This window comes from Tasmannia lanceolata, unplaced genomic scaffold (assembly GCF_043159265.1).
Source record: "Tasmannia lanceolata isolate RefF3 unplaced genomic scaffold, GAP_Taslan_0.1 ptg000007l, whole genome shotgun sequence".
NCBI classification, from domain to species: Eukaryota; Viridiplantae; Streptophyta; class Magnoliopsida; order Canellales; family Winteraceae; genus Tasmannia; species Tasmannia lanceolata.
In genome coordinates, this window is record NW_027518684.1 from 16,888,871 (window position 1) to 16,916,675 (window position 27,805).

The following is a 27,805-nucleotide window of genomic DNA, read 5'->3' on the forward strand; positions in this document are numbered from 1 at the left end:
GCCATGCCCTAGAAATCTTATCCATTGGATGACCCTCAGTTTTACCAAAACCCTAAGCAGTAATGCAACTCAGAAACTATATACAAACCCAACACCTCTCTAGCTTTGTGAACATCACATACCATTGCTTTATCCACGGACAGATGAGGCCTTAGGAAACCAGACCCGAACCTGTCCCCTAATTTCATCACAAATTTGAAGATCCAACTAGACAGCATGTACAAAGATTATGAGTAGGTAAAGCTGCAGTTCTTCCAGATTTCGTATCAAGATAGACAGAAAATAGATATTTGTACAAAACTATAGATCAGTCCCCAATTTGGCATGGAGTACCACATATGTAAACAAACAAAACCTGCTACCTCATCAGACAGTCAAATGTTCTTCCAAAGCATGAAATTCTCCATGTGACATTTTCCAAATTTTAAAAGCCATGACACATTTCTCTTGCAAAATAGGATCCTTGATGCTTGCAGTCCTCATAAGTTTATTAGGTAACACAACGGAAAGTTACATGGTCACCAGTAATTTCACCACCGTAAGTAACTTTCACCACCTGTCCCTTCTCAAGCCCGTAATAGCGTGCAATTGCGTCAGTCTCCAATATGCGAGGAAGCTAGAACAAATTAACCAGTTCATCAGTTTGGGAAATTAGAAGCACAACAATCCAACATATATCGCAGTAAATTCTTTAAACTCCATTTGAACATCTCATCGATTTACTAGTCCCTACTGGACGTCTGCCTTAGAAGCAACTGTAATAAGAAATAAATAATTTTTTTAAACACAAGGGAGACTGGTGGACATAAAAGGTGAATATGGAGCTCAGGAGTTCAGGTCGATGAAAAGATAAGTGGTAGCTCTCAATAAGGAGGCATGGGAGCATATTTCAGAGTGACAGAAAACGAGTATTCCAAGTTGGGAGTGTCTTAAGGAAGAGTTTCTAGCCACTAGAGGTGGGAGGCACACTCTTAAAACATGACTACTACTTGTTTTTCAAGCATGCTCAATCAAGGGTATGCTGATTTTAGTGTATGTTGATGATATAATCCTCACAAGTAGTGACAGTTCAGAGACTCAGGGTCTTAACTCTTTTTAACGCAAAATAACATCCTATAAGGGACCTTTGAAATGAAGGGCCTAAGACAACTACACTATTTCCTTGGAGTAAAGGTGGAGAGGTCCAAGGAAGGTATTCGCCTATCACAATAGCAGTATGCAACAGACTGACTCAACAGGTGTCACATGATGAATAGCAAACATTAAGTGACAACGTAGCATATAAGAAGGCCAGTGTAAAAGAAGGTGATAAGATGGAAGATCTATAGACTAGTATTTATGAAGTAACATTTATGAGGGTAGATAATTCATTTTATAGTAGATTTATGATGTAACATTTATAAGGGTAGATTAATCATTTGTCTTTTAGTGTAATTTCACTTAAGTATAGGGGCACTTTTGTAACATCATACTTAAGTCATACTTGAGTCTTAATATAAATAGGCGAGGACCGAAAGTAGTTGGGGAAAATTTCTTTTTTCCCAACCTGATATCCCATTTTCCCTTCTTCTTTCTAAGTTCACCTTAACCGCAGATGTGTTTATGAATGCATGGGAGCGCCAGAAATCATTTCGCAAATTATTGCAGGATGTCAGGAAGGTGTCAAGAAAATTGGTCAACTTTAAAAAGTAGCCCCATGTTTGTAGTCTATTAGCTTCTTTAATTCATTCGCTTATGTTTTAATTTATTTTAAGTCATGCTAGATGGGTCCCCTACTCACGTTAATGTCAATGCCATTACTCACATTACTATTTCAACACTACTCACGTTTTGAGGGCAGTAGCATTTCTGTCATTTTGAAAAGGATTGGTAATAGACTTTTCTATTATTATTATTTTATTTTATTTTTTTGAAAAGATAACACTCCCATTGGTAATAAACTTTTATATTATTGAAATGCAAACTTGTTTGGGGAGGCAATATCTGCAATCCTAGCTATTCTGTGTTCTAGGGTTTTGCAACCCCTCAGAAAAAATATTTTCTTGTTCTCACAGTATGTGTCAATCTCATTTTGTTATTGCTGAATATTCAGATTGAGTGCATGCCATTGATAGGTCTGGTTGATTATCTTCCAGAATCCACATCTCTCCAACTTGCGGAGTCACTTGTGGTCATTGTGTGGCCATGAAGAGAACTATAAAATGCCGCAAGTGTAACTCCCATAGCACTGAATTCTTCTCACATAATCCTAAGGATACAATATGCCTCTTGAAACAAATTGTACCAGCTTAAGATTGGACGCCACAGAAAGAGTTGATTCAGATATGAAAAGCAAAGGTGTACCCAAAGTATGTCAACAGTGAGAAAAGAAATAGAGTAACAGTGACGAGTTTGCAAATATATTGATGTAGTAGCCTTTACTGCAGATATGTTTATAAATCAATGGGAGGGCCAGAGGTCATTTCGCAAATGATTATGGGATGTCTGGTAAGCTTCATGAAAACTGGTAAACTTAAATAAATGGCCCCACGTTTGAAGTCTAGTTAGCTTTTTTATTTCATTCACTTTAATTTGTTTTAGATCATGTTAGGAGGGTCCACTATTCACAGTAGTGTCACTATTCACGTTAATGTTAATATCACTATTCACGTTTCCAGAGTAGTATTTATGTAGTTTTGAAAAGGATTAGGAATAAACTTTTTTATTATTGAAATTGCAACTTGTTTTGGAAGGCAATACTTGCAATCATTGCTATTTTGTTCTTGAGTTTTGCAAACCCAAGAAAAATTATTTTCTCATCCTTTTCTCAGATTGTGTTAATCACATTTTGTTGTGACTGCATATTCGGATTGAGTGCGTTGACAGGTCTGGTTGATTATCTTCCAGGATTTGCATCTCTCCAACTTGTCGGAGTCAATTGTAGTCCTTATTGGTCATGAAGAGAGCTATAAAATTCCATAACTGTAAACTCCTTTAGCAATAAATTCTTCACGCCTAATTCTGAAGATAAAATATGCAAATTGCAACAAATTGTAGCCAATAAGATTGGAAGCCACAGATAGAGTTGATTCAGATATGAAAAGGTAGAGTTTTACCCAAAGGATGTCAAGTGTGGGAAAAAAAAAAAAAGTAACCATAACTATATTATTTGCAGGGATACTCACGAATAGAATTGTCCAGGTATCAAATTCCAAATTCAACATAACCATAAAAATAATATTACGGGGATGAAGATCTAATTTTTTTGAGATGTAAACAATAAGAGAATGCTCTAATTCTGTCAGGAAAATACAAATCCTAAACAAATAAAGACTTAAAACACAGTTCAAACCATGAAAAAAGAAATTGCATTTAACATATGTCACATCACATATTAGTTGAACCAAAGTGGTACAGCACTTGCAAGTTGCAACAATGTAAAGACCAGCCAATAAGTAATAACTAGAATGTGCACCTTCACCATGATGGCCAAAAAGGAAAAAAAACAACAAAAATATAGCATCGCTCATTATTAATAGCAAGAATGTTCATCTCCATCGTCCACAACTGTCAGCTGTCAAAGATTTTAATTTTTTTTTAGTGGCACTGAAGAATCAAGGTCGGGAACAAAAGAAACAAAAATTTCATTTTCATCCCTGAGATTAACATGTAAACTTAGTCAGTGGAAGGCTATCATAGGTTAAAAAAAATTAACCTGTTTGTCTTCCACACTATATTGTTTTAAAAGCTTTTCTTTTTCCTCTGGAGTCAGCATGTAATGCTCTGGCATTAAAACATGCTTTGTAATATTAATCAACAAGTCTTGAATCTGTAAAGAAAACAATCAAAGATGAAAACATTCCAAGTACAAAATATAGAACTCCCAAAGGTAAAGAGTAAATAAAATATGAACAGATAAAATAAAATGTAAACCTGTGCATTATCTCAATCAACTTCTTCATGAGTTCCCAAGATAAAATAAAATTTAAACCTACACATTATGTCTAGCAACTTCTTCATGAGTTCCCCGTTTCATTAGCTTTATCCAAAAAGCAAAATTCTTCGTTTTACCAATTTACTTGGATTTTTATGGATGGCACATTCTTTCTATACTTCTTTATTTTCCCTAGGTGGAAAAATACTCTTTTCTTATGTCTTCACATTTCTCTCCCATCTTTATAATTTTGTTTAAGTAAAAGAAATGAAGAAATCATTCGGAGGAGAGAATAAATTAAGGTAGAAAAGAAGGTAGAAAATGTAAGGAGAATGAGAATAGAGGGAGGGGAGTTTGTTGGGCATGAAAGCTAATGCTCTCTCTCTCTCTCTCTCTCTCTCTCTCTCTCTCTCTCTCTCTCTCTCTCTCTCTCTCTCTCTCTCTCTCTCTCTCTCTCTCTCTCTCTCTCTCTCTGTGTGTGTGTGTGTGTGTGTGTGTGTGAGGAATCACCCTCTTTATGGAATGGCCGGAGAAGGGCCCTTGAATAGATCCATGTCATTTTAAAAGTCGGTTGAGAAACTGAATTCAGTTGCACTTAATGACATGGATCTATTCAAGGGCCCTTCTTTAGCCCTTGCATCTATCATTCCTCATATATATATAGAGAGAGAGAGGAAACTGTTGGTGAGGCCTTGGTACACCCCCTATCTATGATAAGGCCTTGCAAATGAATGGTTTGGATCACTCTCCAAAATGTGGGACCCATGTGATTGGGCAAGCTAGCTCACCATAAGTTTGGTGAGCTTAAGCTCGCCAACAGTTTCCTCATATATATATATATATATATACAGAAATTACAAGTGTCTTTGTGTTATCAATATGATGGGCCCCAACCTCACTAAACATGAAAAGCACATATAAAACCAATATAAAACTTCTTGAACCACCTTATTTCCTATCACTTTGCTCTCAAGCTGGACAATGGTTACCATCCACGCCCAACTTAGAACAAATAACACCAAAGTGAAGAGGGCCAAGTGCCTTCATAAATATATTTTCCGGTTGATCTAGACCTCACATTCATCGTAGATATCAATTAACTCCTGACCTTTTTCACAAACAAAATGACAATCTCCTTTAATGTGCTCAGCTCTCTCATGGAATATTGGATTACTGATATGATTCAGCCTTCGGATTAGTTCGTTTATTTAGAACATGTTTGTTTTATTTCACTTAGACACTGAATTTTAGTTATTTTGCTATATTTGATGAGACCAAGAGATGGGGGATGTCCACATCACTATCCCTGGCCTACTTACCATCCTTACCCCTCTACCCATGCCCACCATTTAAAAGGCCCAAAACCCAACCACAGTTCTCCTCTCAAACCTAACTTTTGCGTGAAAAGAAGGAACCCTATGAGAGCCACCAACCTTCCCTTCTTCCTCTTGGTTAAGATCCATCAAACCCTTTTCTCTCCCCTCTTGACTTATCCTCTTGTTGATATGACCAAGGCACGAGGGCCCAACGATGCCCCTCTCCTAGGTACGCCTTCACTTTCTCCTACTCACATTCTCCTTTTTTTCATTTCCCCTTTCTTCCTCGATCCTCGTTTCCTATCTGCCCTCTTGTTTCTTTCTCTAAGCATTCTTTTCTTTACACGCTCTTTCCCCAAACCATTCCCCTAACCCCCCTTGCTACCCATCCCCATCATATCATGATTCTGTCACGGATATTACCTTCCCCTTTTCCACCATCCACCATTTAGGTATTGATCTGAGCCATTTTTAGACTAATTATATATCTGATATTTTTGGCACATATTTTGTGATCTGATATATTTCATAGCTAGTTTGATTTAACATGGATCTAATGTATGGAAAATTGCTTGGATCTATTATTTTATTGATGAAAGAGCACACAGTTATAACTTTTCTATGAATACCCTAACTGTGAAAGATTACCATATTATGCTTGAGCTTAAATTGATTGGAAATGTATGTTTGCTTCCCTAAATGAATTAATAGCCCTTTTATTGCTCCAAAAGTTCTCAGATCTGATTGTGAACCCTAGGTTTGCATCAATTACCAACAATATAAGTAGGTGCCTGGTTATCAAGGTTTTAAATCTCGGTTTCGGTTTCGGTACGAAATTTCGGACGAAATCTTGTAAAAATTTCACCGTCGGAAATTTCCGAAACGTTTCACCGAAATTTCCGAAATTTCACTAAAATTTTACCGAAACGAAATGTTTCGGCCGAAATTTCCGAAACGTTTCGGCGAAATTTGGTACTTTTCCGACTCACTGTGAATTTCGTTTCGTTTTCCACCGAAACCGAAATATTTCGGCCGAAACGAAATATTTCGGCCGAAACGAAACGTTTCGGCCGAAATTTAAAACCATGCTGGTTATAACAAAAAAAAATGTTATTAGCTTTCTACCACAAAACCATTGGTTCCATAAGAGTTTTCAACCACATTAACTTATGCAACGTGAGAGACACCATGAAACTTGGCCTTTGCACTAGCATGGTTTTCAATTTCCACTAAAACCAACACGAAACAACCGAAATGTTTCCATTTACATCCCCTCCAAAATGAAATCTCAATGGATTTGTTCCACCTCATTATTTCCGTCGAAATTTTGACTGAAATGGTCGAAATGACAAAAACTGGAAAGATGTTCCGATTTAGAATGTATAAAGCTATTTTCTCAAAATAAAATTAAAAAACCCGCCTTAATCTGTTGTAAATTGGAAAAAAACCTGCAAATCAAAGAAATACATTTTTTCTGCTTTTCTACGGGATTTTTTCTAGAAAACCTAGTTTTGAAAACCCTAAAAAGTTTTGGACTTTTTCTAGAAAATCCTGTTTTGAAAACCCTAATGCTCTGTTTGGTTGCCGGGTTTTTTTTGTTCCTGGGAGTTATGTGGGAGAGTAAGTTAAATTTTGGTCCCATCCCATGTTTGGTTGCCTTTTAGCACTAGGTTTTTTTTAATCCCACTCTTGTAATGATTACTTGTGGGGTGAATTTTTTAATCCCACTTTTGTAATGATTGCCTTTTCATCCCATCACAAGATAACCCCAGGAACAAAAATAAACTCAGGAACCAAAAATAAGCTTGAGAAGAAATTTTTTCTACCCAACAGTTCAAGCAACCAAACAAAGGTTTTTTTTTTCCCACCATATCTCCCAGGGTATTTTTTTCTCCCACATAACCAAACATGGGAATTTTATTTTACCAGGATACTTCTAGGACTTTTTTTTCCCACTTATCTCCCAGGGTTTTTTTTTCTCCCACATAACTCCCAGGAACAAAAAAAACCCGGCAACCATACAGAGCATAAAAAGTTTGAATTTTTTTTTGGAAAACCCTGTTTTGGAAAACTCTAAAAAGTTTGGAATTTCCCCCTTAAAACGTGTTTGTTTGATATCTGTTTACTAAGGCCCTTTTTCCAATTTGGAACTTTTCCACTTTTACTAAGACCTTGTTTTTCAACCTTTGATTTGTTGCATATATAGATAAATTGCCATTCGGATGTAAATGGTGCAAACAGTGGTGCCAATGGTGCAAACATTGGTGCCATAATAAGAAAGAAAATGTGTGCGGAAATGAAAAGTAACCTAAAATGGAAAAAGGATTTTTGGTACTTTGTTGCATGCATGGGATCCTTTGACTTCCAATGTTGTGGGGTCGATCAATGGAAAGGTGGTGGAGATGGACAAATGAACCTCTAGAAGAGAGGATGGACGTGACCACGATTTGGGTTATAAAGATGGAATGGCAATGGGTTCACTCAGCTGAGTAACTTGTCGTGCACAAAGATGGTTTTTGGGAAGAGTTGGAAATGAAGAAGTGGGCGTGAAGCCTCTAGAGTCATCAAATCAATACTTGCAAAATTATTGTATAAATGCTCACAGGTCAAAGCCCCACTTGTTTATAGCAAGAGACTGGAAGATAAAAGTACATGAGGGGGGCAAACCATCTTACCTCAGGAAACAAAAAAAACAACAAATACCCAAAACACTTACCTGCTACGAATGATAGGGATACCCAAGAAATCATAACTCACATCGCCTTGAGCCAATGTAAGAAGATCCCATATGCCAATAACACACTATTTTTCTTACACTTTACAAGCATAGTTAGCAAGGTGATCTGCAACTTCGTTCATTTTAGGCTTAAAATCAAGGATAAGAGGCCGAAGCTCCTACCAAAATTATTTAATCGACCAAGGAGGATCCTTGTTAAAAACAATTATATCGATTAAGACATTATTGTCTATTCTACACAAACATTTAAGAATTCCAATGCTTTACAATATCTAAGGCCGTCTAACATGCCTCTAGTTTCTACCTGGATATTGCTTCTGACTCCATAATAATGAGAATGCAAAGATAATCTTGCCATCATGATTTCTAACGATCCCATCACCCCAGAAAAGTCAGGATTGTCCTTGGATGCCTCGTCAGTATTTAACTTTAGCAGCTTCAGTAGCTTGGGTCTTTCCCAGCACACACGATTAAGTCTAAGGCTTTTCGATGGTTTAAGAAACATTTCAATGTCGCCAAGAGTCGTCTCTTTTCAAGAGGGGCAATCTGAAGATGGAGAGTATGACTTGGCAAGTGTTTTTCCCAAGGTAATCAAAGCGTTTTTCCCCATGTAATCAAAGCTTTAAGTAACAAAGCGACTATCTTACTCAAAAACAAAGAGTAGTATGTTTTTAGTGTCATAACACCTTTGCAATTGTGAGTAAATGCCTTCGAAACATAGCAGAAAGCAATGTATGAAGCAAAGCTAGAGATCTATCAAGTATCAACCAAGCAACACGGGAATGTAACCTGTTGTTCCCGGTTGCCATTTTAACAGGTCATTCCTAAGATGGAAAATCCATAGAAGAAGCACAGCGTGCACAACATTTGTTGCAAGTCAAAAGGCATCAAAGAGTAGTATGTTTTTAGTTACATAACACATTTGCAATTATGGGTAAATGCCTTAGTCAGAAACATTGCAGAAGGCAATGAGATTAAACAAAAATTTTCTTCCTTTTGGTAGGTAGATAAAACTAAAAGGATATATTCAAACCAGAAGATCTTTCATGTGACTTACTTGAAATAGCTCAACTTTAAATGGAAAAATTTCTGCAATGGCCTGCTTGGCTTGAGGTGTCATTTTGCTCTGCACGATCAATATCATCCGATTCAAATTTACTTCTTTAACCTGAGTGTAAATGCCGCGTATGATTGGTAATTTGACTGCATCAGTTCCACAGAAGATTACCAAAATCTGCAATTAAAATAATGAATATAGTTACTAAATTGATTCAATAAGACTGCTTATCATAGATGTTGTGTATGAAATGCTTGAGAAAGAATACCACAGCACAGCATTATCATCTTTAAGACGACATGATAAGCAAATAATGTTGACCCTTTTACCTGTACGATAAGAAACATTTTTCAACACAATGTTTCTAACGTGCATTATAATGATGTCACAAATTGTTTGCACAATGGAATTTCTAGGACGTTTAATTCTTAAACAACGACCAAAAACACTCAACAAATAAGAATTCTGCAGTGTTGCCCATTATTGGGTGCTTTTAACCCCCAGTCACTTCTGTAAAAGACAACCACTGTCTTCATCTTAGTATGTTTCTTGCTGGGAAGTCCGCAACATTTAATTAACGGACTTCTCTTAGCAATGAAGAAAGCTTACGAGGCGCTTCATGATAAATATATAACTGACATGATAGAAATTGGAGACTGCAGAAAAAGATCAAAAGATTCTAACAATCCCACATGGATGTGCTTCGGCAAATGGTAGGACATGGTTCAATTGGTCCTGAAGCAATGGCGAACTATGTCACAAATATCTCCGATATTTTCAAAATATTGCGACATTTTAATAAAACAACAAAATCCTTAAATAATCCCGAGATTCTAAAAATATAGTGATATTTTCATTTTATCATAAAATATCGCGATAATATCACGATATTATCCCGATATTTTTATTTTATATTTTTCTTAAAATGTTATATATTTATATATTTTTAAAATAATTTTATTTTAATAGTTTTTCCCTTAATATAAACCCAAAAATAATAATAAAATTTAATATATCCCAAGATTTTCCCTTGCCAAGAAATTCCCGAGAACGATATTTGTGACAGAGATGGCAAAGCAAGCACTGTTACAGAGATGGGACGCACCAAAGAAGAATGAACTAAAACTTAGGAGGAGATGAAATCGCTGAGTTGTAGAGTAGTCTTCCAATCACAAGCTCCAACAAACTGCATTTATTTACAAAAAGAATACCTAAATGCGGTTTCTTGGTGATTGAGATTCTCAAACAAGAACAAAGGTATGCCACCAATAAGTTCCCATAACCAAAAAAGAAGTGGTAGGAAAATGGCAAAAGAATTATTAGAAAGATTTCTAAAAAGAAAAAACAATTAAAAACTAACACAATACAAGTCTTCCTTAATGTAGCTGCTTGGTACTTGATTCAACCTTCTGGCGTTGGTAGTCCTGCTCATAGTTAGCAAAACGCCGAATTAAACGGAGTTTTTTTCAAAAGTCACGGTTTATTCACTAGCCGTTTAATTCGCCGTATAAAACGGCACTGCTGTTTAAAACGGTATTTTGTAATACAAACGTTTAAAACACGATTAAAAAGGTTAAGAAGCGTTTTTTTTCATTTTTTTTCCAAATTTACCCTTGTCCCTTTTCTAATTTGCAAAAAAAACCATAAACAACTTAAAAAGACCTAAACTACTGTTTTCTTCTCTCCCACGTCTCCCACTCTCCCCTCCCATGCATTAAACCCTAACCTCTCCGCCCATCCGGCCGTCGCCCTCCACCTTAAGACATCGCCCTTGACGCTCCACATTTAATCTCATAAACGAGAAGAAGAAAAAGAAGAAAAAAATATGCTTTTTTTTTCCTGGTTTTCTATGATTGTCATTTTTGGCGCCTTCTCCTTTCTGATAGTGTATTTACTGAATAAGGGATGTGTGTGGAACTGTGGATGCCATTGATGGTGTATTCATTACTGGGTCTTTCTCATTTTTGCCTCCCAACTTCTATTGCCCTGTTCGTTTAAGATTATGACAACCGTTTGAGAGTGCCAAACCGATCAGTGGACTCTTTAAATTTGAGACCAACAATCAGTTTAGGACTCAGAGAATCGGTTGGTATAATCTTACACAAAGAGGGCCTATATGGGATTTGCTAGGAATGGCTTTGCACCAAGTTGCCAAAATTAAGTTTAAAATTAGGAATGGCTCAGAATCGGTTGGCATAATCGTACTCAAAATTAAGATTAAATTTTAGACCAACAATGGCTTCGCACCAAGTTGCCAAAATTAAGTTTAAAATTAGGAATGGCTCAGAATCGGTTGGCATAATCGTACTCAAAATTAAGATTAAATTTTAGACCAACAATGGCTTTGCACCAAGTTGGCAAGAAAATCATTTCTGATGGTGTGGATGTGAAGTATTGTAGATTAGTGAAATCTTGCCCTAATCGCATATGAGTTTTGTCAAGTTCGATTGTGATTGCAGAGTCTTGATTAGGCGTTTCACTGATTGAATTTTTTTTAATCTCAGAATCTTTCGATTTTCTGTAAAACTGAAGCTTTCTTTTGGGTTAATTGAAAGATTCTTTATTATTTTTTTTCAACGTCAGTGTGTTTCTCCTACAAATTGGCATTGGACCATTTGAATAATGTGACATTTAATGAGCATACTTTTTGGGATTGAATTTAATGAGCTTAGTTTGTTTATGTGACATTTAGATATAAAGAGATACGAAGTCATGGACAGGCCTGTTTTTTTAGTCCGTTTTTTAAAACAAAACGTATTAAAATCGTTATTTTTTCATTCGACGTATTTTTGGCGTTTCCGTTTATTTGACCGTAGAAATTAAGTGACCATTGAATTAGAAATATTAAGGCATGTAACAAGCTAAGTAGTTAAGAAATTATACAAGAATTGGAATGAAGATGGAAGTTGCCCTGAACCATGGTTTTAAATTTCGGTTTCAGTACCCATTTCGGTCGCGGCCGAAATCCGAAATTTCGGTTTGAAATCCGGTATACATAAAAAATATTATTTAATTACGTACTGAATTTCGGCAAAAATTTCAGGAAAATATTATTTAATTTATAAAAGCGAGATTTTTGGGTGAAATTTCCTTGATTTTTTGGGCGAAATTTCGGAATAACAAAATTTCGAAGTTTCGGCCGAAAAAATATACCATTTCCGGTATACCTGATTTCAGTTTCGGTCTTGACCAAAATCGGATTTCGGTGGAAATTTAAAACCATGCCCTAAACATCTTGCTTGAAGGTGGAAAGGGCAATTAATGAAAAAAAAAAGACCCTCCCTTTAAGCATTATATATTTTTTAAATGTTTTGAATTTCCTATATAAAATACAAAGTAACAGTGTCAACTTTCTAAGGTTGCTTCTTCACTGAAGCAACAAATAAGGATTATCGTAGAAAATTTATTTTCAGTAAAATTTAGGAAGTGTTTATACACATAAAAATAATAATTAAGTTTTAATCCCATAACAAGAGTGAGAACAGCAAAAATCAACATTAAATATGACCTAAAGCTTTAACTTATCTAAAAGTGGTCCCACGTCCACCACCACAGGCAGGATCTTCAAATTGTCCACTACCAAAACAAAAACACCCACCATTATGACCCAAGCCAGACGAGCATCATGCTAAGGGAACAACATTGTGGCAATTGTCGATTTAGTATAAGTACTTCAATCAAGGTACCTAATTGAGGAGCCGAGCATCTAGATCATCAAAGCAGGAAATAGGAGGCGTTGGAAGCAAGGAGGTGATGAGCACCTCGTGTTAAAGACCAATCCCATTGAGAAGAAAAGGCACTAAATCATCATCATCCTTGAGATGATTGACGACAGTGCGTCAAAGAACATCTTAAAATGGTTAAAATAACCCTCGAGTGATGAATTGCCACTTTCAAAACTCTCAAGCTGATCACACAGCTATAAACGAGTTGAGAGAAGGTGGGCCCAAGATGTGACCAAACAGCACGCAGTGTGACTAATCCTACAACCTGTAGGAGAATTTCTTTGCAAATAGCGGCAAGCGACAAGCTTCAATAAGCTGATAAATGTCATCCCATTTTGCACAATCCAGGTTTGGGTGCAACAGTCATCGTGGTAGATTTGTGTTTGAGGAGATACAGTCAAGAGGACTCGAAAGAGTATCATCAGTGTACCTCTGTAGAGTTTGACTATGCAAGAGAAGAAATTACATCTTCCATAAAAAGTAATTATGTTTGTTAAGATTGAGGAAACCGAAATTATCAATGGCGAGAAGAGTGGGAATTAGAGAAGGCGTAGAAGGACAGGAAATGATTACAGGGGCACAACCTCCGATGCAAATGAAGATTAGAGATCCCAACACATCTCCTTTGTTTGCCACTTCTTCCTACAATGGATGCACTTCAATTTGACCATTTCAACTCACGAAAAAAATCCACAGTTATTACCATGCTACCTACCCCCACCATCCAAACCTATTACCATTTCCCTCTGGCTCTTGAATCGGTAGCCACAGCTGAGCATTCAAGAAGAGGAGCCTTTGAATTGGCTCTCTAGATGGCCTTGCTAAGAATATAGCTTAAATTGATTCAAGAGGAGGAAGAGGGCCCTTTCCCAAAACTTGAACCCTCTAACTCGAGCTCTGAAGTCAAACCTATTAAGAACTGAAATATTTTTCTTTATTCATCCCAATAAGTGGCATATTTGCCCAATATGACTTTTATTGATTTTATTTCCATGTTATTTTATTTATTTCCATGTTATTTAGTTTTAGGGATTTTATTTTCCATGTTATTTTATTGCCTATAAATGTGAGGGCCTCATGTATTAGACAGATAGCTTTGGAATAAAACTGATTCCAGATTCTCCCCTGCTATTTCTCTTCTCTTTCCCTTTCTTCCCCCCTTCGTTTTCTTCTCTTCTTCTCCTTCTCGTTTTCTTCTTCTATTCTTCTCTTCTCCTTCTTCTCTTTCTCTTCTTTTCCCCTTTCTTGTCTTTCTCTTCCCCTGGCCTACATTAGAAAGCCTCATGGGATGTGAAGATTCCAAGCTCAAGCACTGTTCTCAACCTTGGTAGGAAGATTCCAAGCTCAAGCACTCTCCTCAACCCGATAGCAAGTAGCTGTGGCTAGTATTTTGTATACAATCCCCGCCGAACTATCATGTAATATTTCACGTCTCATGCCCCATCTTTCTTTGGAACTGATTTAATTGGCATTCATATCTCTATCAATGTGCACAGTGCCATGGAATTCTATAAAGATGTCAAGGATATCCCCCTTTATGAAACCCCCAACATGCATGGAAAAAAAGGAACGCGAAACCCATTTGGCGTAGGTGTCTTGTCACGTTACATAGCAAAAAAAAAAGCTTTTTCGACCTCCTACTCCAAAAAATCTTCCTAAATCAAGGTACGGACATCATCATCAATGCATCAAAACTCTAATCCATCTAGCTTTGGTCTAAAGCCCCTATCCTATATATATATATATATATATATATAGTACATGGTTTAGAACCTCTTGTTGATGTCCGAATTGATGAAGTAACCGACTAGGAAGGTAAAATGAAGTCTTCTTCAACCCAAGGAGGCCTCTTCGCCCTCCGCCTAAGATGCGAAGGGAAGGCCAAAGCCAATCCCAAGGAACAATAAAGCTTCATAGGGTCTTTCTGTCCAGGTGTAGGTAGTCCGCATCTTCACAGACATGTCTATTGCATAGAGCTTCTCTCCGAGAGAGTGCCCAAATCGTTACACCTTTCATGTGGGTTGGAACTTACCTGACAAGGAATTTCGCTACCTTAGGAACATTATAGTTATGGCATATATAAACCTTGAATCATGATACAATTTATGTGGGTAATTACCATTGGGTCTTCGCATTTTACCCCAACCATTAAACTGGATATATTGTTCCTTAAAAAAAAAGAAAAATTGGATATGTTGTTATACCTTCTACTAGCACTTATATCCACAGTCATATGGATGGATGTTGTGTCCTTGTCTCCCCCTTTTAGCCACTTGACTCCTAATCATTGCTCCCATCTATTCTTCTTGGATAACCATCCTTCTTAGCTCAACCTTTAACACCCGCCTACTCTGTAAATCATCCTCATTCAAAGATGATTCCTCTTCTTCTATGTCCAGTGTAGCTAACTATTCTAACAGTTGTTTCTTGTTTTCTTCCACTTCTCCCAAATTGGTCTTCATCCATTCCTTGATCCTTTCTTTTGCTATCTTCAATTTTCTCATCATTTTTGCCTTGCCCATCCGTCATGCTCACTGGACTTCCACCTTTCCTTACCTCTGCCTACCATTCATGGTTCCTCCAAAGTCCAAATCTAAAGGGCACCGGTTCCCATGATCCTAAGTTCTGACTCCAACAAAATTGGGCAATGATCTGATGTTGGTTTGGCCAATGCTCATTATATTATTGAGCGGTAATGTTGAAGCCATCCCGGGTCTACTAGGAATCTGTCTAGTCAAATAGTTGGACCATGTGCACTGAGTTCAGCTCAGTGGGAGATCGATGGGCACATTCCTTCCAACAAAATCAGAAAAAACCACCACGCTAGAGGTTGTGCTGGTTGCCCTTTCTTCTCATGTCCAAATCTGATTATATTGAAATCTCCATCAATCCACCACAATAAACCCATTCGTCCATCACCTTTTTTAGCTCATTCTCTATCTCAAACCAAGAGTGTAGTTCGTATATTTGATTTTGAAGATGCAATGACAGACTAGTCAAGCATTCAGGTGGCTGCATTTGCACGACTAGCTGGGAATGTGCAAGCTCATAGATGTAGAATTTAGAGCAATGTTTGGCCTCCTAAATATATTTTGAAAACTGTAGGCGATTCATCTCTTGTAACAGATAGGTTTAAGAAGAAAATATGAAAAACAGTTTGCATGGCCATCTCCAGCTAATAGACTTACATAGATGAAACACAGTGTGCATTTTCTAGATGTGAACATGACATTAAAGAAAAACTAGGGTATTTGGTTCACTTAACTAAACATGGTCAGATAAATGTTAAGAACCAGAATAAAAACAAAATCATTAGAGAAAAACTAGGGTTAGTTGCTTCACCTGACTAAATATAATCAGATTAACGTTAAGAAACAGAGAGTAAGAACAAAATAATTAAGAAAAACTAGGGTTAGTTGGTGATCAGAAACCCTAGGATAAATGAGGAGACCTTTTTGGAAGGATCAGAGAGGAGAGAGGTGGAGATCCTGAGGCGTTCGAGGTCGGGATTTTCTCCGTAGTTAAGGCGGAATTGGGGCAATGTGAGGTCGAATTCGGAATCACGAACATCGTAGCCTCTGTCTCTGAGCATCTCAAAAACAGTCCTTCGAGCTCTGAAGTAACGATGGCTCTCCAAACTCCCTGTGTCTATGAAGCTGTTGATACAGCTTCCTTCTTCCATCATCATCTTCTTCTTCTGCCGCTTCTTCTTCTCTGCTCGACCTTACTACACACTCTCACACACTCAGAACCGAGATTTTGTAGGGTGTGGGGCCGAATCGTATGTTTCAAAAAGTACTGTAAGGCTCACTAATGTAGCCCCTCCATAGATCGGACGGTTAGGATCATCCTTAGGAATTGATATTTTGGGCACAATCCATTTACTGTATGGCCCAACAAATGAACGGTTTGGATCGTCCTACGGAGTGGGCCGTCTCACCCTCATTCGGTGATTCTGAACCCTTGATAGAATGACATAAGATGTTCGAAGTTGTTGCCGCTGCAATCTAACCTGAGGTTGAATGGGTCCCGGTTGAAGCTCACCTGAGGAAGCTATCCGATGCTTAAGTCAGAACCGGCAACGGTAATATGAGCTTTTTTGTCACAATTTGATCCTATCATGCAAATATTATCCAGTTATGGGTCTTCTGCTTACGCCGGTATTGTTATCCAGCAGCACTATCATGCCTGACAGACTCCACAGCCCTACCATTTGGAAATGCCAAAAATGCGTCTACACAAAAGAGAAATCCACCCATATAGCCCATAGCTTTCCCTCCTCTTTTCGATGTGGGATCTTACATCTCAAATGAGAACTCTAGAGTTGAATGAGGGGTAAAGTGGACTTAAATGGCCCAATGTAAAAGTGACTTAGGTCCACCATTCATCTAACAGGCCCTATGTTGGGCCTTAAATGACCCAAAAATCATGGAAATGGGACGCTCTTTATATCGAATCATATGCATTTATGGAATTTTTTTCTTAGGAAATATCTTTATCTCACGATTTATATGGAGATGATATGATTATGCCCTATATAGAGAATAATAGTAGTAAATTGAATGTCCTGCGGTCGTAAGTGATATTTTTTCACTTTCCAAACTTTCCAAACAATACCCGTAGTCTTATAAAAAAAGGGCGGCCCAGTGCATGAGGCTCCCGCCATTGTGGGGTATGGGGAGAACTAGATGTACACAATGTTACCCCTGCTTTGCAGAGAGGCTGTTTCCGTGACCACCATGTCACAATGGAGCAACCCATAGTCTTATCAATGACCTAAAAATGCACTACACTGGTTGTTAGGACTGTCCAGGTGGATTGATTTTCTGAGTCGCTGAAAATCCCACGTTTGGGCTTATCACTTGAACATTTAAGATCAACAAAAAAGGGAGTTTTTACATTATGTAACCCCATAGTCTAATTATTTTTCCAAAAAGCATCGTACGGCTTACACCATACGATGATCAAAAGTGTTCATTTGATGGCTACAACGTAGATATGTTGTGCCCCCAAATTCACTTGCATAGGATGATCCCAACGCTCCAATTTGTAAAGGTTTCCATAATATGCAATTCTCCTATAGATCGCAGGGCTAGGATCATCCTATGGTAATGATTTTTTTGCATAGATTGGGAATTGATACATCCGAGGCCCCTTCTGATTGCTTGGGACAGCCCGCATCAGTGTACATGGCAATCCGCCCCATTGAATCCTTCTGACACGACGTACATCAAACCCACTGCATTTATTGATACACTGCTTCTGGCTGTCCCAACTCCCAAGTAATCAAAAGGGGCGGATATATCACTTCGATTGTGGCCCATAAAAAATTGACGGTTTAGAGCTGTAGGGTAATTTTTTTTAACAATACTAGACTATACGAGCTTGGGTAAATTTTTTTTTTAACAATACTAGACTAAACGAGCTTACACCGTACGAAAGGGAAATGATATCAGCACAACCATGTTTTGATATTTTCACCAACTCATCTTGTCTTTTAGTACTTAAAGACCTCCCAGAGGTTATTCCACCTCCCAAGAAGCTTCACAAGCCATTTAAAAAATGAAAAGACAAGCTGGGTTTGTGCAATTATTAAAACATAGTTGTGCTGATATGATTGACGAGTACAAAAAAAAAGAAAAAAGAAGTGGGGTCCATTACTCAACGCTGACCCTATATTTCTTCATCATCGACCATTTTAGGGTTTGTTTTTGGAATCATCCATCATCGACCATGGAGAAGCAGCGAAGATTGAAGAGCTGCTCAGCTTCGACCATTAACATTCTGGATGATGGATGCATCATGCACATCTTCAGTTTCTTATCCCCAATACCAGGTATCCTTTTTTTTTTATACATAGTTTTCTACTTGTCCCCTTTTTTTTTCTTGTTTTCTTAGGAGTCGTTTGAATACGTTGAATTTATAATCCAGGATTGTAAAGTACTGAATTTTACAAGCTAAAACCTAGATTTTATAAGCTAATACCTGAATTTTATGTACAGTCTATGTTCTAGCTTATAAAATACAGATTTTAGCTTATAAAATCCAAGTTTTTACAACCCTAGATTATAAAATTCCTGTATCCAAACGGCCCATTAGGGTTTCTTCGAATCACTTTACTCCAAAAGGTCGTCATTCTTAGCACAAAATTTAGGGTTTTAATCCTTCATGCATATTACAGGATTTAGGGTTTGGTATTCGATTCTCTCTCTTATGTGTTACTTATTTATTCATGTTGTAAATTAATTTGAATCTTCCTCGTTTGTGCAATTGGGTTTTTTTCCTTCTTCTCTTTTGACCTGTTTGGATTGCAGGATTTGAATCTTCATCGTTTGTGTAATTGTTTTTTTTTTCCTTCTTCTCTTTGGACCTGTTTGGATTGCAGGATTTTTTTTTGGAAACTTTGGTAAAGGAAAAATACCACGAAAAAGATAATTTGAACCAACCTTATTCGATTTTCCCTTAAGATGGACCTCTAATTTATGTTCATAACCCTCTAAATTAACCATACTTATATTATTTCCTTCTAAATTGAGGAAAGAATTTTTTTTTCTTGCATTCCAAACAGGTTCTTTAGTGGGGGGGATTGAATTTAGTAATGGAAGGGAATGTGTAGTGAGGTGGAAGAAAGAAAATTGCAAAACTACAACCCAAAATAATTCATCTAATAAGTTATCTATTTAGTTTTCTAATCTAACACTAAAGTTTCCAATGGTTTCTAAATACCTAAAAAGTAGTATCCTACTTGTTAAATTCAAAGATGGTATTTAGTAGGAAACACAATCTTTCATGTATGTAGATTGCCGGATAACGGGATATGAAAATATGGGCCTGCATCAATGTGAACTTGTTGTGACTGATGCAAAGTTATGTATGTTTCAGACTTTGATTCATTGTATGAGGTAGGAATCCTATTTGGTATCTGTTCGATATAATTTTCCATTTATTAATTTGAGTAGAGACATTAGGTTTTGAGGAGATGTTTGAATTCATTGAATTTTTGAAATCTCTACCTATTTGCTGATAGAGTGAAGGGTGACGATTTTTTCGCCCCCCATTAGGATAATGTGCCCCCCTGTTAACATTAAGGGGTGCATTTTTTTTTTTGGGGGGCGAAAAAATCATCTCCCTAGAGTTTTTTTTTTTTTTTTTGAATGGTACCATCTCCCTAGAGTAAAATGCTAATTTTGTGATCTTAATCCCTAGCCCCCTGTTTGTTTAGATTACGAGAACCAATTCTGTCCCAAACTGATTATGGGCCTCAAAATTACATTTAATTTTGAGTCCGATAATCAGTTTGGGACTCACATTGAGGTGTGCAAGTGAAGGAAATTGCAGATCTAGGGTGTTGGGGAGGACCATGGATCTATGGTTTCAAATAGGAGAGGGGCAGATCTAGGGTTGTGAAGGTTGTAGGGTATAGATCTAGGTTTTGCTGATGAAAGGGTAGGGTTTCGTAGAGATGGGGAGATTAGATCTAGCTTTGCTAGGAGGGATAACAGATCTGAAGTTGCATTGAAGGAAAAGGAAGAAGATAAAAAAATTAAGGAGGGGGAGAGGAGATGGTGGATGGAATGCTTGCTTGGATCTTCTCTAACACTTTTTTTTTTGAATGGCCTCTAAAACTTCATATGTTGGATCTGGAACTCTGATTTCATGACAACATCAGTACTCTTTTGTAAGGAATAGAAGAACAACCTACATGAATTGGAGAAATGAGAGATTCAAGTCCCAGAACTTGTCTATTATATAATAAGTGAGATGTATGCAGTTACAAAAGTATCATTTTTACAATGCATGAAAGCTGAGGTTTATAATAATAAACTCCTATGATATTATATACGCTTAAGAGATGTATATATTTAAAGATACAAGCATCCTACCATGCGACTTATATAAACCGTGTCATGATATAGTTGTCGCCTGCCCAAGGTTGTCTCCTTTGGCCCATGAAATCACACTTGACAAATCACCTTCTACCTTTAGTGTCCCTCCCATATGACTAAAGAAAGAGCATAAACCAAAGTGAAGAGTCCGCTCCCGAAGAATCTGCATGGCCAATCGAACTAGAAAAAGACCAGGATATTGCCTCCACTGTCCCTATTAACTCTGTCAATGCCAGCCCTAGTCGGGGCTTCCAAGCACGCTGCCTCAATGTATCATGATGTTATAATGGAAGTAATGTAAAACACACGTGCCCTTAATGAGACACTCTGAATCTCTTTCATGGCACTGTGGACAACTGCCTGTACCCTTGTACTGCCCACAAAACCAAGGTCCGAACTGTTACTAGATTAGGCAGACCTCTTATAACATTACAAATGTCATGCTCGGTTATATCAATTTGGGTTATTTTATACTTGGGTACATTCTACTAATTTGTGCTATTTGTATTCTTTTCAAACCTTATTGCAGGAAACTGATAGCCAAATGATGACTGAACATTAGTTCTAGTCGTAGTGGGATTGCATGACACACATAACTCCACAAGGAGGATAAACCTAATGCCTAATTATTATATTATTGTCCATAGTTGATATTTTATTAGACAATTTCCATAAAAAAATATCTTCATAGATCAGCTTTTTAGCACGCTTCTGTTGGGTTTGCAGATCGGTATAACACTGCCCTCGTTTGCCGCAGATGGCAGTACCTGGCATGCCATCCCCGCCTATGGCTGCGCGTCGAAAGATCCATCAGAAACAAATCTGAGCCCGGAGTCTTCCTCAATCTTGAAACTGCAATATCCGCCGCAAAGTAAGTTAAATATTATACTTGATTGCTGACTCAGTTGTGGATAAACAAGAAGGGAGTTATACCTCATCAAGATTCTCTTTTGGTGTAAGGCCTGGTGACACCATTCTGATCGCTGCTGGTGGGATTCATGTTGCTTGTAATATTCAGATAAACAAGCCGCTTTGCCTGGTAGGCCCACTTCTTTTTTCTTTAGTTACTAATCCAATTTAGTTGCCTACTTAATAAGAGAAATGATCTGGTTTAAAATGCCACACCATATTGCTTTGTGAAACATTTTCTCACCCATCTGATCTTGGTGGGATGGCTATCAGGTGGTGGTTTGTCTACATCCAATTGGATGGCTGGGAAAATGGTGTACACTTCAATTCAGTTTGGTCATCTCCTTCATTTGGGCCCTGTTTGTTTTGGATTTTGAGTCCGAAACTGATTATTGGACTAAAACGTGCGTTTAATTTTGAGTCCAATATTCAGTTTTCAACTCTGAATCAATTCTTAAAATCCAAAACGAACAGGGCCTTAATCCACCAGAAAGACTGATTGATTTTAAATTGGAAAAGGCCGTGATATGTTGCCAATCATCTTATTCACTTTGGAGAATCACAAACCAAATGTTCGCATTTTTTTTTTTGAACGGTGAAAGATTTCATTCCATGAAAAAAGACCGAGGAGGTCTATACAAGGAAGAAAAGAAAGTAAAGAAAGAGTACAGATACAAGCCTATATAAAGCAAGAGGAGAAAACAGTCACGGGGGTGAAAATCCAACAACTCCACCACCGCCCTTGAAAGACCCTCTCTAGCTGATCTATCTAATCTATCGGCCTTTGCATTGGCCGATCGTCAAACATGAAGGAACGATAGCTTATCTCCGCATGTTATTATCCTGTGGATCACCAAAAAGCAAGAATGATTTTGTGAAACAACCGGTTACTCCAAAAGCTTAAGCTGTAGGTGTTATTAAATCTTTTATGCTTTAACACTCCCCCTCACGTGTGGCCCCTTTTTTTAAGTTTGGTCTACACGTGGCACATGTGGCCCTTCTTTTTGGGTTTGGCCATTGCATGTGGATTTTTACTATCAAGTAGGTTTGAACCGAGGACCTTTACTTTGATACCATGTGAAACAACCAGTTACTCCAAAAGCTTAAGCTGTTGGAGAAGGTGTTATTAAATCTTTTATACTTTTACAGATTTATTACATGCTTTCAGATGTTGATTCTCCTTTGTACCCATTTAGCTTTTTTGCTTTTGGCTTACTATAGTTAATATGCTGCTATTAAAATGGTAGATGTTTGAAGGAAACCCAGAGGAATATATTATCTTTTTATTTTGTTCTGATGAAAGGTGATATATAGTATATATGTGCCCATTTTTTTATATATATATTTTTACTATTTTTTAATTACTCTCCCTACTGCTTTGTTCCCAAATCTAGAATCCAATTAATTGCTTATTTTCTTCTGTAGGTATGCCTCTTATCAAGTGGCCTCAAACCCAACATTTGTGGCTAAATGAATTGGATAACTAATTGTCGATTTTCTACTCAAACATGGAAAATAACCCAATACAAAATGTTTAGCCTGCTCCTTATCTAGATCAATACTCGGAAAGATCCTAAGATAAAACAGAAAATGTCAAATTTTGTCTTTCTATCATCTCTTGTTTTGTTCAGATGGGTGGAGGTGACGTTCCTGATGAGACCATATTGATCTGTTCTCGGGGCTCCGATAGGTTTGTTATATCCCATTCCTTATATTGTTTTAATTTTGGCTCGCAAAATAACAGATCTTCTCCCTGAATTATCATATCTGGACAGTGCATTTGAGTTCTTGTCCACCTGTAAGGTTGCAAACTTAACTGTGAGAGCGGAGCTCGGATGCTGTTTGCTTCACCGGAGTGGGCGACTGACCATTGAAAGGTGCATTCTTCAATGCGAAGAGAACCCCTTGGATTACCTCTCGTGCCCGATTGTGAGCACAGCCAATGGTCCTGATTCATTTTCATCAGAGATGAACGGACGTGGTGACAGTGTCACAGTTGCTCGGACACGGATTGAAGGAGGGGCTAAGGCTGTTTTAACCAGCGGGACTTTGGCATTGCAGCGAGTGCGAGTTATCTGTGCTAGAACTGCTCTCTTTTTCTGGTTTGATGTAGATCATCTGTAAGGGGACTAACCTGTACGGGTGTGGTTCTTTGGCTTAAAGTCATGGCTATGCTCCCCATTGACACGAGTTCGAATCCTCCCAGGTTTACCTGATGTGCGTGGTTTATGGGTGATTGCACGCATCCTTAGGGAATAGTCCCACCTTAAAAATTGGCATGGGGATACCCTATGTCATCCAAAAATCTGTGAGGGGGACTATCTTGATCTTGTATTATCATTGTTTAACTAGTTATTATCTTTATGTCAATTTATAAAGCTTAGCAGATTTGTTGTATTGAGCGTGTTTTCTCAAAGATGTGAAGCTGAAATTCTGTTTGCACGTGTTACCAGTGTAGGGTCTCTTTGGATATCTCTAAAAGATATTTGCTCATACTCTTGCATGCAAATGTTTAAGTTAAATTTGATTATTTACATGTAATGGTTATAATGGTTTTAGAAATGGTTTTTGGTGGCATCCAAAGAGGGCCATTGGGGCTGTTTGGATGTAGGCATTTTTTTCCATGGAAAATGAATTTTAGTGTTTGGTCAATTTATTTTCCATTGAATTATTTCCAAAATAAAAAGTTTTCTTGTGTTTTTAAGGAAAACTGCAAACCAACCAGACCCTTGATTTTTTTTAGGGAAAAATACACTTAGACCCCTGTGGTTTCTGACACATTCAACTTAACCCCTAATGCTTAAAAAGTTACAAGTAGACCCCCCGTGGTTTCAATTTGTGTATGATAGACTCTCTCAGTTGACGGTTCGTCCATAGATTGAAGGGTTAGGATGATCCTATGGAGCTGATTTTTTGGGCACACCTTATCTATGTCAAGGCCCATCAAATGAACGATGTGGATCATCCAAACAATGTGGGCCCATTGTATTTTTGGTAGTGTTTGAATTCGGGTATGGGGTTTGGAGGGGTGTATGGGGTCTTCATTAGCATTGATAATGTTTCAAAAGAGGGGGGCCTACCTTATACAAATTGAAACCACAGGCGGTCAACTTGTAACTTTTTAAACATTAGGGGTTAACTTGAATGTGTCAGAAACCACACGGGGTCTAAGTGTATTTTTCCCATTTTTTTAAATGGAATATTTTTTCCATAGAAAACATTAGTTTACATAATTTTCTTTTCCCTAAATCCAAACACCCCACAGTCCTCCAAAATTCTAATGCATTTTCTTCGTTCAAGGATTTGTTAGATGTTGGGGAGTTTTCTATTTTTTTGGTTCGTGCCACATGATCCGAGCCACTGGATCAGATCTACGTATAAGTTTGCATGATCTTTTTAGCTAATGTCTAATCACTGTGATGTGTTTGGATGTAGATCCTTGGAATGATAAAATTCTTTGGATGTGGAAGATGGGGCTGAGGTGCAATGATATGTTTGGATGCATATCCCTAGAATGATCTAATTATTTGCTTATTAGAGAGAGAGAGAGAGAGAGAGAGAGAGAGAGAGAGCTAAAGAGATTTAGATTTCTATTAAGAACATTGGTACTGAAAGAAAACATGGTTATTGATCCACTAACTAAAAGATTGCCTCCAAAGGTTTTTAATGGGCATGCAACCCATATGAGATTAGTTTGTAATTTTGTTGTTTTGGGTTACTGAGTGTGTTTCTTGTTGTGGTAGAGTTGAATGATAATTTTGGTTCTTTGTTTTAGAAGTGTAGTTTTATTGTTTGTAGCTACATTACATGAATAATGTTTTCATGTTCTCAAGAATCTCTGATTATTTGATTAGAGATGCGGCAAGTGGGAGGGGATTTTGGGATATTAGATTACGAAGGGACCTCAAAGAAGAAGAAATTGGGAGCTTCACAAGCTCTGCTTCAAAATCCTACAGGAATGCTACTGTTCGAATTCCGTTGAGGACGACGGAATCTGGACACCGGATCCCGACAGATGCTTCTCCGTTAAATCATTTTTCGTTGCTCTTAACAAAATCCTATGGAAGTCCATAGCCCACCCCACCCAGAGTAGAAGCCTTCACGTACGACAGTATCAACACTTGCGATAGACTGAAGAAAAGGAAGTTTCAGTTGGAGATTTGGTGCGTCCTATGTAAGCAAGCGGAGGAGACTTTGGACCATCTACTTTTACACTGTCCCTTCTCATATTGTTTGTGGACGAATAGATTGAAATTCTTCAATGTAGCTTGGGTGTTTCAACAAAGGATAAGAAGATTACTATTGGGGTGGAGCAGTGGTGCTTTTGGTGATACAGGGCAGGCGTTGTGGAAACTTTTACTATACACAATCATACTCGGAATATTTGGAAGGAGAGAAACAATCGGATTTTTGAAGATAAGGAAAGGAGTAGAAATCGGGTGTCGCTGCAAATCAAAAGTGAATTGGTATCATGGGTCAGAACGAAGATGGGAATTCTATATGATACCGGTGAGATCCTTAGAAACTGGAATGCAATCATTTGGGAGAGAAAATTAAAGGAAAAAGATTACTCTGAAGTGGAAACCACCGCCGGTTGGATGGTGTAAACTGAACTTTGATGGTAGCTCTCTTGGTAATCCTGGTAAGGCTGGTATTGGTGGAGTCATTAGAGACTCAAATGAGAGGATTCGGATGTCCTATTTGGGACATGCGGGCGTCTACGATGCAAACGAGGCAGAAGTAAGTGTGATTCTCTTTGGACTTTGATGGTATTCAAAGCACAACCTAGGACCCCTCATCGTCGAAGGTGATTCCTCAAATACGATTTCGTGGGCCTCCACTAATTCCAAATGTCTGTGGCGGATTCAAGCTCTAATCGCGGAACTAAGGGATCTTGTACGCAAAATCAAACCAGTATTAGAACACAGGAGGAGGTCGGCTAATGAGCTGGCAGACCGTCTGGCCAAAGATGGCGTCCTGTTGGAACAAATGGTCATCCATATGGCACCAGACCTGGCAGATATCTGAAATCTTTTGATTTGATTTTGTATTTCTCTGATGTAAACCCTGTGGGTTCTGTTAACCAGGGATGGTTTAGGATGTCTTGTCCCTTGCTATGTAAACATTTTGGGAGCAATATAAGTCAATTTTCAAAAAAAAAAAAAAAAAAAAAAAAAAAAATCTTGTTGAATTGTTTATTTGTATAGTGTATTGGAGAAATTATATGGTGTAAGGCCTTACAACAATAAGGCCCTTGTTTGATCCAACAACAGCTTCTCAAAAAGTGAGCTGCTGTTGGATCAAATATCAAGGGGTGGTACCTCTACCTTATTGTTGTAAGGCCTTGCACCATATAAAAACTCTAGTTTATTGTGCGCACATGATTGATTTTATGCATGACAATATCACATATGAGGAGAAACTATATGGTGCAAGGCCTTACAACAATAAGGCCCTTGTACAGTGGAAGTACCAACCTTGATATTTGATCCAACAGCAGCTTCTCAAAAAGTGAGCTGCTGTTGGATAAAATATCAAGGGTGGTACCCCTACCATATTGTTGTAAGGCCTTACACCATATAAAAACTCCACATATGAGATATTATAGTTAAAAGTCATAAAGTTTTAAGCATGAAGGTTTTTTCTTATATGATACAAGGCTTCTCACTTATAAGGAAAGAATAAACGTATCTTAAGACATCTTGATTACCTGTTTTAAATGCTTGACTTGTTAAAAGCATGAGCATCAATAGACACAAATTTTGGATCAATTTGTAAATAGGCGTAACAGATTACTTCGCATGTAACTTTCATACCACACTCCCATATTATTTAGCCCGGATCAATGAGATTGCTAGTACTTTGACATGTACAGTCCTACATCGAACACTCCCATATTATTTAGCCCGGATCAGTGAGATTGCTAGTACTTTGACATGTACAGTCCTACATCGAACTATGAGATTGCTAGTACTTTGACATGTACAGTCCTACATCGAACACTCCCATATTATTTAGCCCGGATCAGTGAGATTGCTAGTACTTTGACATGTACAGTCCTACATCGAACTATGAGATTGCTAGTACTTTGACGTGTACAGTCCTACATCGAACACTCCCATATTATTTAGCCCGGATCAGTGAGATTGCTAGTACTTTGACATGTACAGTCCTACATCGAACTATGATGTGATCAATGAGATTGCTAGTACTTTGACATGTTCAGACCTACATCGCATTATGATGTGACGATCTTTCATGA

General features: G+C 37.7%; 2 protein-coding genes across 4 annotated transcripts; one reads left to right on the top strand and one right to left on the bottom strand.

The window, feature by feature from the left end:
* Positions 1–234: 234 nt before the first annotated feature.
* LOC143882127 (DNA-directed RNA polymerase V subunit 5A-like) lies at positions 235–16,650 on the bottom strand. 2 transcript variants are annotated; one of them, XM_077385559.1, is made up of 4 exons: positions 16,200–16,618; positions 9,024–9,200; positions 3,695–3,808; positions 235–616 (listed from the first exon to the last, which is right to left on the bottom strand). In XM_077385559.1, exons 1-4 carry the CDS (start codon positions 16,434–16,436, stop codon positions 491–493), a joined length of 654 nt encoding a protein of 217 aa, XP_077241674.1. In that variant the 5' UTR covers positions 16,437–16,618; the 3' UTR covers positions 235–490. The 2 variants fall into 2 exon arrangements, with proteins under 2 accessions (XP_077241674.1, XP_077241675.1); XM_077385560.1 differs by lacking the exon at positions 3,695–3,808 and having other exon boundaries at positions 16,200–16,650.
* A 1,776-nt stretch (positions 16,651–18,426) lies between these two features.
* On the top strand, positions 18,427–23,940 carry SKIP5 (SKP1/ASK-interacting protein 5). 2 transcript variants are annotated; one of them, XM_077385557.1, is made up of 5 exons: positions 18,427–18,584; positions 21,361–21,505; positions 21,595–21,673; positions 23,175–23,233; positions 23,319–23,940. In XM_077385557.1, the coding sequence occupies exons 1-5, from the start codon at positions 18,482–18,484 to the stop codon at positions 23,665–23,667; spliced, it is 735 nt and encodes a 244-aa protein (XP_077241672.1). In that variant the 5' UTR covers positions 18,427–18,481; the 3' UTR covers positions 23,668–23,940. The 2 variants fall into 2 exon arrangements, with proteins under 2 accessions (XP_077241672.1, XP_077241673.1); XM_077385558.1 differs by having other exon boundaries at positions 18,428–18,584; positions 21,392–21,505.
* The last annotated feature ends 3,865 nt before the right edge of the window (positions 23,941–27,805 follow it).

Bases quoted from the DNA above. Each gene is read 5' to 3' on its own strand.
- LOC143882127 (XM_077385559.1), bottom strand. From the start codon at position 16,436: ATGATGATGGAAGAAGGAAGCTGTATCAACAGCTTCATAGACACAGGG. The intron at 9,201-16,199 runs GTCTCCTCATTT...TTTTAATTGCAG, and splicing joins TCTCTGATCCTTCCAAAAAG to ATTTTGGTAATCTTCTGTGG. The intron at 617-3,694 runs GTTAATTTTTTT...AATTTGTTCTAG, and splicing joins ATAGTGTGGAAGACAAACAG to CTTCCTCGCATATTGGAGAC.
- SKIP5 (XM_077385557.1), top strand. From the start codon at position 18,482: ATGGAGAAGCAGCGAAGATTGAAGAGCTGCTCAGCTTCGACCATTAAC. The intron at 18,585-21,360 runs GTATCCTTTTTT...TTGGGTTTGCAG, and splicing joins TTTCTTATCCCCAATACCAG to ATCGGTATAACACTGCCCTC. The intron at 21,674-23,174 runs GTAGGCCCACTT...TGTTTTGTTCAG, and splicing joins TAAACAAGCCGCTTTGCCTG to ATGGGTGGAGGTGACGTTCC.